General features: G+C 45.5%; 1 protein-coding gene across 3 annotated transcripts in view; it reads left to right on the top strand.

The window, feature by feature from the left end:
* Positions 1-12,025, top strand: part of Efcab5 (EF-hand calcium binding domain 5) — a 116,343-nt gene that overhangs the window by 97,404 nt on the left and 6,914 nt on the right. For 2 of the 3 annotated variants that reach the window (NM_001417684.1, XM_063269522.1), the window contains 3 exons: positions 139-392; positions 1,804-2,087; positions 2,412-2,508. In NM_001417684.1, the coding sequence (NP_001404613.1) occupies positions 139-392; positions 1,804-2,087; positions 2,412-2,508 (635 nt within the window). Of the gene's footprint in view, positions 1-138; positions 393-1,803; positions 2,088-2,411; positions 2,509-9,583; positions 9,672-12,025 lie in introns of all 3 variants that reach the window. The other variant, XM_063269521.1, reaches the window with a different exon arrangement.

The raw sequence follows: 12,025 nt of genomic DNA, 5'->3' as shown, positions 1-12,025 counted from the left end.
TTGCATTCTGGGGAGATGAAAGGACCCTGACGAGTGCATCGAAGCAAGACAGGCAGAAGATATTCTGTGGATTTGGATTTGGAATGCCCCATACAGGCCAGGCTGTAAGAGACCTATGCTTATTTATTTTGGTTTCAGGGACTTCCTCTTTAAATGCACAGACACTTCAGAAGTTATTTTGGCTTCTTCTGGTGGAGAAACCCACATTGCCATTCCACTTCGCCAGATAAGCGGAGAGGCTATAGGTGTCCTCGATGTTAACATTGGCCGGAGTCGGATGCTGGTATATCAAGAGTATAAAGACCTACAGAAAATGATGAAGATGATCCAAAATGTCTCCTATGAAATACTGGGCGAAGTCTCTGGAGAAATCGAGAAACAAATGGTTTTAGGTACTGTGAATATGGTAACAGTCTGGATTCGTGGTTTGCTTGGAGGAAACCAGACACTGAGAGGCAGGGTATACTTTCCAAAGTTAGTGATTTTCCGTGTGAGGAGATAGCATTCTTAGCCATGTGAGTGTTTGTGCTCTGTGACCCAGCAAAGGGCAAGGAGTCATCATGTCATCGTCTCAGTCGGGGTCTTCCAGTGAGAGGCAAGATGGCCCATCTGCTGGGAAGCACATAAATATGCATGCCTGTTGCCTTTGTCATAATCTCGTGAGGGCAGTGGCCATAGCCCATTGGCCAGGCATGGAAAATGAGGATTGGTAAAGAACGGATGGTAAAAAGATGAACTTTGCTCCTGTTTTTCCCCCACAATTTGACACCGCGTCCAGTAATCCAACCTCTCAGCTTACAGATTAAAGGGCTAAAAGCTGCAAGGCTAGAGTAGACCCCCACCCCCAGGTTCAGCCACAAGCCCCTGGCTGGGCCAAGACGAGTGACTGCTCCATGTACCATAGGCTACCCATAGCACAAGCTCATCTAAGAGTGGGTTAGAAGAAGGTAACGGAAGCCCTCGACTAGAACGAACCAAATAGGATTATGTCGAATGGAGCAGAATAGATTAAGTAGATAGATTTGTAGCTGTTACACAGACTGTGGTAAGAAGAAAGAAGCTCAGGCAGAGTGACAGCAGCTGTGACACCAGCTCCTTCAGAGACTGGTGCAGGACCATCACTTAAGATGAGAACAAGAAATATGGGGCGGGATGCTTGTCCTGGGAGTGTGCACTCTGTACAGCTACTGAGTCTAAAGGCCTTTTATTCACAGCACTGGGGACTAAACCCTGAGACCCGCACCTCACAGCGGCTACTCCACCACTAAGTTACGGCCCCAGCCCTATTTTTAATTTTTATTTTGAGACAGGGTCTCACTACATTGCCCAAGCTGGCCGTGAACTTTCTATAAAGTTCATGGAAGACTATGAACTCATAATCCCCCTGTCTCAGCCTTCCACATAGCTAGGATTATCAGGCTGTGTTACCAGGCACAACAAGACTAAGCAGTGCATTCATTTAATTCCCATGCCTTGCCCAAGAAGTAGGATTGGCTCTATTCCCACAAAAGTGTATATATATTGAATATATATACATTATGTTGAAAGGACAATATAATTAATGATGGAGGAAGCCTTCACCCTAAGTCCTAATTATAAAACTCAGACTTGGTTTTGTTTGTTTGTTTGTGTTTTTTTCCGTTTTTATCCCTAAATGGTACATCAGATATAATCCTATTTTGGTTTTTTTTTTTTTTCATGATCAGAGAAACTAAAATGGCTTGGAATCATGGGACATGGTTTTCTTTGGCCCGGAATGCTGTGCAGGAGTAATGTGTGTGATTAGAGTGTGTGTCGTTCCAGAGATGGAAGTGGCAGGAGAGGTGAAGCGGGCAGCGATTCTCTTCTTCCGAACCATGCTGCAGGACCTGCGGGGGTGCCTCCGCCTCCTCGACTCCATGGAGTTTGTGTCGCTGCTGCTCTATGAGCACAAGCACTCTGTCGACTTTCTTCAAGAAGACCTCAGTCCCCAGGAGGTGGAAGCCAACGTGACACTTATACACGACATCCTGAAAGGAGTCATCTTGTTCTCTCAGCAGGACAAAGACCCTTTCAGGGACTTGGAAGAGTGGGAAAGATGGAAATTTGTGAGTTTGGGGGTGATTTTTAGTATGCAAATTATAACGGTGAAACCCTCGGCGTCCAGATGCAAGCATCTTCCCCTAGTGTCCTCATCACCCACACCTGACAAGCGCACACACTTGACATCTTAAAAGCCCATCTTTTGTATCCTTTCTCACGACCCCTGTATACCCCAAACATACAGCCCAAAGCTGACCATGGTCTTGACATCTGACACCAGGGATTTGCCTGTTGAGAATTTACCTGTATGGGATTGTGTATGCTGGTGAGCTGGGCACTGCCTTTCTGCTGGGTGACCACATAGCTTCTCTTTGGCTCTTTGTTCACAGCACATTAACAAGTACTTAGTGGAGGAGATCTGTGCGCTTGATCCAACTGCTAGCAATGTGGAAATCAATGTAGAGCTTATTACAAGATATATCCAAGGTAAGGTTCTACCTAATAATTTAAATATACACTAACAGCAAAACTCTGCGAGAGATTTCCATTATAGTAAAAACCAAAACGGCTCTTGAACTGAGTTTACAGGAGAGTAAAATTGTGCACGAGTTTCTAAAAGGAAAGATACAATCTACAATTTGTTCTATTCACCAAAGTGTCTGTGCCACACAGAGGGATTCACAAGTGTGCCTGTCTCCATTCACTGACTGCTTGTACTCACTCAGAGCTTTCTAATAGCTCTCACTACTAAGGAAGCTGAGTCAGGAGGATGGCTTCAGCCCGGATGTTCAGAGCCAGCCAGGGTGACATTGCAAGGCCATCATCTCAAAGCGGACAGATAGGAGCTACAGTGAGAACCGAACATTGTACAAAAAGTCTTCTATCTTTAGTTCCAATGAAGAACAAGAATTTTTTTTAAAGATCATTAGTGTATACAGGCTGGTAGTGTGGCCCCCTTCAGAGGAGAGTCAGCAAGAGTGCAGAGCCAGGAGGAACCTGCCAGAGAATCAGCCACACCTAAAAGCAAATACACACACACACAGGCGAAGTCCTCGCCATGTGAATTCCTCCAGCTGACGGCCCAGGCCAGGCGTGGGAGGGAACTAAGTGAAAAAAACGCTTGTTTCACTTTGCAACTTAGGAGAAACTAATCGCTGACACCGGGTGAAAGGCAGGATCAGAAGGATCTGCAAGGTCAAGGCCAGTGGCCAGCCAGCCAATGCTGCATCTGAGACTCAGTCTCCAAAAGAAAACAAACAAAAACACCCCTAATCATTAACAGTGAAATGGCTCTGTTAATTCTCTCCAAAGGAGGACCTGGAGATGAGGAGGGTTAGGGAGATAAACCCTGGAGCTAAGCATCCCGAGCACAGAGCCAGGCTTCTCTGGATTCCCTAAAACAGCTCTCTCCTCCCTCCCCTACTCTCTCTGGAGACTCCACCAAGTCAGGGGCTTTCTGGGCTTCTGTGGTGCATACGTTAGGTTGAGAAGCTCAGAACTGAGAGACCCCCAAGGACAAGGGAAAGACAAAAGCAATGGCAGGGATGGTAGCCTCTCTCCTCAGACTGTAGACACAGAGGTGGCGAGCACTGAGCTTGTGGTGTGGTGACGTCATAGAGATGTTTCTAGGAAAGCGAGGATTCCCCAAAGCCTGGGAGAGCTTGGGCATAGGAGAGGACACAAGACTCGCAAAGAATTAATGTGCACCATGAGTAGTGTGAATCTGGTTTAAAAATCCCATTTGGGATTCTATGTGAGCGACAGAGACTCTGAGCTCATTCATGGGAGCCTCTGCATTCACAGGCACCACAGGCCTGACTTCTAAGCTTCTGTTCAAGGGAATCAGTACCATCAGTAATAAAAACAACTGGATACTGTTTACTGTTGGCCGCGTGTGTGTGTGCGCGCGCGCGTGCGTGTGCGTGTGCATGTTACTGAATACTTGCTAGGCAAGCACTCTACTGCCAAGCTAGACCTCCTACGCTCCGTTTACTTTTTATTTTGAGAAGAAGTCACACTAAATTGCTTAGGCAGGCCTTAAACTTGTGATCCTCTTAAGTCTTCTAAGTGGCTAGGATTACAGATCTGTATCATTAATACCTTTCCAGTGTATACTTTTATATACTTCAAATATTCTATATTTGAGGACTTTGAAGTCCAGAGAAACCTGTATCTGTCCCCAGGATGCCTAGCTCCAAGTTTAGTCTCCCTAGCCCTTCCCCCACCTCCAGTCTCTGGTTCTTCCTTTGTGAGAGAACTTATAGCCACCGTTTGTCTAATTGGTATTCTCCCTGTGACCTTGTTCCTCTTGGACCCCACCAACTTGCCAGCCTCTCCACCTAGAGCTTACTCCCAGGGTTCCTTGTGTTCCTGAGCAATGTTCCCCTTCTTGGACAAGGGCATAGGCACCCACCGAACTTCAACCCAGTCCCTCTGACATAAGGAATAAGCATAAGGGACAGGCCTTGCCATTTTATACCCTGCAGGTGTGTGTCCTTACATCCCCCAACCCCAGGAGAGGCTACAGGCTCCTCTGGCAGGGCACAATGCCTCAAAAGAATCTCTTCAGATTTGCCTGTTAGAGCCACCTGCAGTTGCACACTCTGCTCAGAACGCATGCAAATTTCCACCACTCGCCCAGTCTTTGAACTCTGGCCTTTATTTCAGCAGCCTTCACCACGGAAAATACTGCGTTCTGCTTGCCGATAGTGCCCTCCGATGGCAGAAATCAGAACTGCAGGTGACAGACCGGGACGCAGCCAAAACCAACAATTTGCAGGTTTCCCTTTCTAAACCAGCAACCCTTTAGTGTTCTCAGTCTCTGTAGCAACCAACAAAGCTCACAGGTCACCGGATATATCAGTCCTCTCTCGTTTAGATGAAGTTATATCAAGAAATTCTAAGCTCCGTGCTTGAGGGAAGGAAGAGTTCTCTGGGCACATCTTTCTGTTTGTGTCAGGAGAGTCCCCTTGTGGCAGGGCAATCTATTACAGTTCGGAGTTTGTATGGCCTTCCTGCAGCTTTAAGGAAAAGCTCTCATTCGGGAAGCCGGATCAGTATGAGATGGCACCAGCGATCTCATAGGTTCTGCCTGGGACTGGATCTGCTGGGAAGAGCCTGGGGTCTAGAGTGGGGTGGATGGACACCCCACTGGAGAAAACTTAGTGTCCCTTTCTCAGCAGGTACCATCTGCAAACAGCTTCTTCCTTAGGGTTGGGACTTTGTGTCCACTTCCCCTTCTCTGTCCTGAGACTTTGTCTAGTTTGGACCTATCACAGTCTGAGTTTGTATGGTAGCAGCCTTGTTGGGTCTGGAAAATGTTGTTTATTGGGGTCATCCCCGCCCACCTCAGGCTCCTGCCTCCTCTTCCACACAGACCTTAAGCCTTGAGGGGAAGAGTTTGAAGACAATGTCCCATCTAGGACTGGGTGCTCCAAAGTCTCTCACCGTCTGTACTTACCCAACAGCATTTTCCTTTCTCCTGTCTTTTTCTTTTCTTTTCTTTCTTTCTTCCTCTCTTTCTTTCTTCCTTCCTTTCTTTCTTTCTTTCTTTCTTTCTTTCTTTTTTTTTTCTTTTCTTTTTTCGGAGCTGGGGACCAAACCCAGGGCCTTGCGCTTGCTAGGCAAGCGCTCTACCACTGAGCTAAATCCCCAACCCCTCTTTCTTTCTTAAGTGCTGGGTCTAGGACCAATGGTCCCACACTTAGCTAAGCAAGCCCTTGACCTCTGAGCCCTCCTCCAGTAGGGGTTTTCTGAGAAATAATGCTTTTCCAGGTATTTTAGGTCTGAAAATGTTTTCATTTAACCCTTGTACTTGATTTCTGGGGAAAATAATTTTGAAGACATTTAGGAGTTGAAGACTCAGGAGGTTCTGGTTTTAGTCCTCTCTAAAAGTCGCCAGGTTGGGGGAAACTCTTTAACCAGAGACACCTTGACCCATTCATTGTCTTTTTTTTTTTTTAATGAAATATCTCATTTTTTTTAAATGAGATACCAAGCCTGGGGTGTAGGTCATTTTGTTAGAGTCCTTGCCTCACATACGCAAAGTTGCAGGATCAATCCCCGATCCCACAGAAAGGAGACGTGGAGACCGGGACCTGCAATGCCAGCACTTGGGAGGTAGAGGCAGAGAGGTCTTAAGCGGAGGTCATCCTCGGAAGTTCAAGCCAGCCTGGAACATGTGATATCCTGTCTGGAGAGAAAGCAAGAGAAACATAAATCACATCACACACACTTCCGAGTTCTGAGCTACTCGTTTTGGATAATACACCAATCACTGGTGCTATCTGATTTTATGACATTTTCCAAAGTAAGCTGCAGCCCATTAGCGCTCGCTCCCTCTCTTTTCTCACTCTGTTCCCCAGCAACTGCGAATCTGCTTTCTGTCTGCTCGGATTTGCCCGTCTAGACTTTTGATATAAATGGGGTTATGCAATCAGTGGCGTTTGGTTCGCTTATCCTGGTGCTTGCAGGGTTCATGTCCATTTCAGTGTGTGTCAGTTGTTTGTTCCTGGATTATCTATACATGGATGTGCTATAACTCACTTACCCATGAGCCTCTGGGATTTTTGTTTCTGACTCTTGGGATTGTATTGCCAGGAACGTTTTGTTTACAGTTGCTTTCTTGGTGGTGGTGATGGTGTGTTTGTTTGTTTTGTTTTTTATGCAGATGTGTATTCTGTTCTCTTGGGCACAGATCCTAGGGGTGGAGTTACTAGGTGCATGGCGGCTCTCTGCTTAACTTTTGTGGGAATGTCTCTATGGCCTTCGAAGCTCCAAGGTTGCTATTGAGATGTTGGAAGCCTTCCTTGTTTCTGAGTTTGTAAATGTTTGCTTCTCCTTGGAAGCTATAGAGTCACTCCTTTATCCCCAGAGTTGTGAGATTTCATGATAATCCTTGATGTGGCTATTCCCGCCCACGGGTCTGGGTTCTTGCTGGGTCTTTTCCATTGTGAAGCCCAGGTCCCCACCTCCTAGATACCCACATAGCATCCAGGTTGCTGCTATAGCAAGTTGTGTGCTGCACAAAGGTGCCCCACTGGGAGCTAAACACCCAACCTGGATTCCACTCACCAATCTATTGCCTTAGCCCGGAGCTGCGTCTGCTTGGAAGGGGGCATCTTTTCCTTCACAAACCTTTTCCTTGCTCAGCCAGCTGCAGGCTGGTCATTTATCCAGCATGGGTGACCTGAAGGCTGATGATGACCCCCTCCTCTCCTATTGTGATTCTTTATTCAGACATTGCTTCTCCTAGACTCAATCTTCAAAATTCTGTGTTTAGTGAGTAGGGTACAGCTAAGTAGTAGACCTGGCTTGCATGAAGCTCTAGGCTTGATTCCCGGTGTCTGCAAATAGGTAAACAGATGTCCTAGTTTCTCTCCCGTTTCCCACCTTTTTGCCGCTTTGCTTTACTTTCTGATCCGTTCTCTGTCTTATCTGCTAACCTGTGGACTGGGGAGGTGCAAGCGCGTTTGCCCTCTGAGAGCCCCTGCACCTCTGTCCTCTAAGTACTTACCTTCTTCTGCCTGCCGTCCACATTTCATCTTGGGTCTCCCAGGGCCCTGATTATTGGGCCTTGAAGTGTTCTCTACCCTCGGGTTTCGCCTCTCTTTCTCCTTTGGTGTTTGAATCCCTGCATCTCCGTTTGATGATCTGTGTTTAAGAGTGAATCAACTTCCTGTATCTGTTGTATCTGTGCTTCTCCAAGTTCTTTATCTTGGACTGCCAGCTTCCTGGATGGCAAGATTCTTTCCTTACTCTGTCTGGAGAGGAAAAGCCTCACTTCCCAAATTCTAGGACCTGATGACAAAGGAAGTCTACAGGGCTTCCATATTTAGAATACCTCCCAAGCGTCCTGCCATTTTCATCGGGGAGCTGCACTCTCAGCCCCATATAAGCTGCACTCCCAAAACTCCCGAGATGTTCCTAGAAGTGAGAGAGGAAGTCACCCAGTGCTATAGTGTGAGGATGAGACATAGGACTCTCTTTCCTAAATGCAACTAGACACCTTTCTGAACCCTGGGAGGCTTCTGGGATACGTAGATGTAGGCCTCCATAGCCGACTTAAGGATCCTGTAACCACTGCTGTTCCTTCACCCTTTGCTCATCCACTTTAAAGGAATGCTGACTATGTGCCAGGCTCTGTCTTGGAGGAACAACAGAGAATAAAGCTGACCAAGGTCCCTGATCTCAAGAAGCTCACAAGTCCATGGTGGCTCTTGCCTGCTATCAGGAGAACCAACTCCCTCTGAGCTACAGTGAGAACTTATCTAAGCAAAAACAAAACCCCACAAACCTTAGAGTCCAGAGGAAAGCAAAGGATAAACAAGACGGGGTAAGAATGAGCCCAGTGGCAAAGGACTATGCCCACACACACACACACACACACACACACACACACACACACACACGCTGTGACAGGAACAGAGCAAGAGAATTTGAGACATATAGAAGATGAGGTCGGGGGTGATGGGTGGGGCAGCGGGCCGAATCAATCAGAGCCTCACACCATCATAATATACTATGAGACGTTCATGACATGGCTGATGCTCTGGAAGAATCACTGAAGAATCATTGAAGAATCATGGCCCCTGCTCCTAGTGCTCAAAGGCTAAGGCAGAAGAAGGCTATGAGTTCAAAAGTCAACCTGAGTTACATGGCGAGACTCCACCTAAAAAATAAAATCAGGAAATATAAGGAACTGGGCAGGGCGATGCCCACTTTTAATTCCAGCACTTGGGAAGCAGATCTCTGCGAGTTCAAGGCCAGCCTGGTCTACATAGTGAGTTCCAGGCTACCTGGGACTGTATAGTTAGATCCTGTTGAAAGAAGAAAAAAAGGACAAGAGGGGGGAAGGAGAAAATAAGGGGATCACTCTGCCGCTGTTAGAAAAGGCTTTGAGGTGGGGAGGGTTGGGCTGGGAGGGGAGAGTCAGAGACCAGTCACCGGGGCTGCTGCAGGAATTCGGGTGGGAGTGGCGCCAACCCAGACAGTGAGAAGTGCCTGCAGGGTATATAGTACAGATTTTGGTGAGAACCAGAATGCAATTCCACAGCGTGGGTGTGAAATGAGAATGAAACAAGAGCCAAGGTTGACGCTATGGTTTGGAGGAATGGAGAAGCCATTAGTGAAATTGGAGGACGCTGTAGGGTGGGGGCTCTGGTGGGGGAAGATGAAGAGGTCACATGCGGAGGCTAGAAAGACAGCTCGGCTGCTCTTGCTTGCTGAGAGCATTGGCTGCTCTTGAAGAGGACTAGAGTTCAGTTCCCAGCACCCACATGGTGGCTCACAACCACCTGTAACTCCTGTTCCAAGGGATCCAATGCCCTCTTCTGGCCTCTGTGGGCACCCACATGCGCACAGACACAGGCATGTGCATGGCACACACATGCACGCACACACAAATAAAAAGTTTTTTAAAGAGTTTACACTTTACAAAATGAGGTCGAGGTGTCTACTGAATATCTGCACAGAGAACTGAATAAGTAGCTAGGAAAAGAAATCAGGGATTTTGCAGAAAGCTCTAGGTCAGGATCTAAAATTGAGATTTGTTGGCCAATAGGTGATTTGCAAAGGGAGAAGAGGAGTGGAGACAGTCCTACTGCCAAGGGGGCATAGCAGCAGGTTTGACAGCCACCAAAAGACAAGAGGTGACTCCACCAAACCATAATTCTGTAAAGCTAAGTTACACGGCCCAAAATTCACACTTTAGCTTTATGGCTAAGTTGTGGAAAGTCCAGATCATGCGCAGTCGTGCTCACAATGGGAGTGGAGCTGTGTGCGTCGAGAACTCAGGATTCATCCTGGGACAGACTTTCAACTCGGCTGAAATAACTCAAAACAATGAGTTTCTGTCCTTGTTCAACACCGATCCTTTCCGGATAGGCCTGGGAGGTGTCTAAGACAGTGCCTTTGAGATGACATTCGAATCAACAGGAGCACATTAAGACCCCAGCTATCAAAATCAATTTCCAACTAAAAGTCATCAAAAAAGATAAGGAAGGACACTTCATAGTCATCAAAGGAAAAATCCACCAAGATGAACTCTCAATCCTAAATATCTATGCCCCAAATACAAGGGCACCTACATACGTAAAAGAAACCTTACTAAAGCTCAAAACACACATTGCACCTCACACAATAATAGTGGGAGATTTCAACACCCCACTCTCATCAATGGACAGATCATGGAAACAGAAATTAAACAGTGATGTCGACAGACTAAGTGAAGTCATGAGACAAATGGACTTAACGGATATTTATAGAACATTCTATCCTAAAGCAAAAGGATATACCTTCTTCTCAGCTCCTCATGGTACTTTCTCCAAAATTGACCATATAATTGGTCAAAAAACGGGCCTCAACAGGTACAGAAAGATAGAAATAATCCCATGCGTGCTATCGGACCACCACGGCCTAAAACTGGTCTTCAATAACAATAAGGGAAGAATGACCACATATACGTGGAAATTGAACAATGCTCTACTCAATGATAACCTGGTCAAGGAAGAAATAAAGAAAGAAATTAAAAACTTTTTAGAATTTAATGAAAATGAAGGTACAACATACCCAAACTTATGGGACACAATGAAAGCTGTGCTAAGAGGAAAACTCATAGCGCTGAGTGCCTGCAGAAAGAAACAGGAAAGAGCATATGTCAGCAGCTTGACAGCACACCTAAAAGCTCTAGAACAAAAAGAAGCAAATACACCCAGGAGGAGTAGAAGGCAGGAAATAATCAAACTCAGAGCTGAAATCAACCAAGTAGAAACAAAAAGGACCATAGAAAGAATCAACAGAACCAAAAGTTGGTTCTTTGAGAAAATCAACAAGATAGATAAACCCTTAGCCAGACTAACGAGAGGACACAGAGAGTGCGTCCAAATTAACAAAATCAGAAATGAAAAGGGAGACATAACAACAGATTCAGAGGAAATTCAAAAAATCATCAGATCTTACTATAAAAACCTATATTCAACAAAACTTGAAAATCTTCAGGAAATGGACAATTTCCTAGACAGATACCAGGTATCGAAGTTAAATCAGGAACAGATAAACCAGTTAAACAACCCCATAACTCCTAAGGAAATAGAAGCAGTCATTAAAGGTCTCCCAACCAAAAAGAGCCCAGGTCCAGACGGGTTTAGTGCAGAATTCTATCAAACCTTCATAGAAGACCTCATACCAATATTATCCAAACTATTCCACAAAATTGAAACAGATGGAGCCCTACCGAATTCCTTCTACGAAGCACAATTACTCTTATACCTAAACCACACAAAGACACAACAAAGAAAGAGAACTTCAGACCAATTTCCCTTATGAATATCGACGCAAAAATACTCAATAAAATTCTGGCAAACCGAATCCAAGAGCACATCAAAACAATCATCCACCATGATCAAGTAGGCTTCATCCCAGGCATGCAGGGATGGTTTAATATATGGAAAACCATCAACGTGATCCATTATATAAACAAACTGAAAGAACAGAACCACATGATCATTTCATTAGATGCTGAGAAAGCATTTGACAAAATTCAACACCCCTTCATGATAAAAGTCCTGGAAAGAATAGGAATTCAAGGCCCATACCTGAACATAGTAAAAGCCATATACAGCAAACCAGTTGCTAACATTAAACTAAATGGAGAGAAACTTGAAGCAATCCCACTAAAATCAGGGACTAGACAAGGCTGCCCACTCTCTCCCTACTTATTCAATATAGTTCTTGAAGTTCTAGCCAGAGCAATCAGACAACAAAAGGAGATCAAGGGGATACAGATCGGAAAAGAAGAGGTCAAAATATCACTATTTGCAGATGACATGATAGTATATTTAAGTGATCCCAAAAGTTCCACCAGAGAACTACTAAAGCTGATAAACAACTTCAGCAAAGTGGCTGGGTATAAAATTAACTCAAATAAATCAGTTGCCTTCCTCTATACAAAAGAGAAACAAGCCGAGAAAGAAATTAGAGAAACGACACCCTTCATAATAGACCC

Source organism: Rattus norvegicus, chromosome 10 (genome assembly GCF_036323735.1).
Source record: "Rattus norvegicus strain BN/NHsdMcwi chromosome 10, GRCr8, whole genome shotgun sequence".
NCBI classification, from domain to species: domain Eukaryota; kingdom Metazoa; phylum Chordata; class Mammalia; order Rodentia; family Muridae; genus Rattus; species Rattus norvegicus.
The sequence above is the reverse complement of the archived record's forward strand: the minus strand, read 5'-3'. Positions and strand labels throughout refer to the sequence as shown.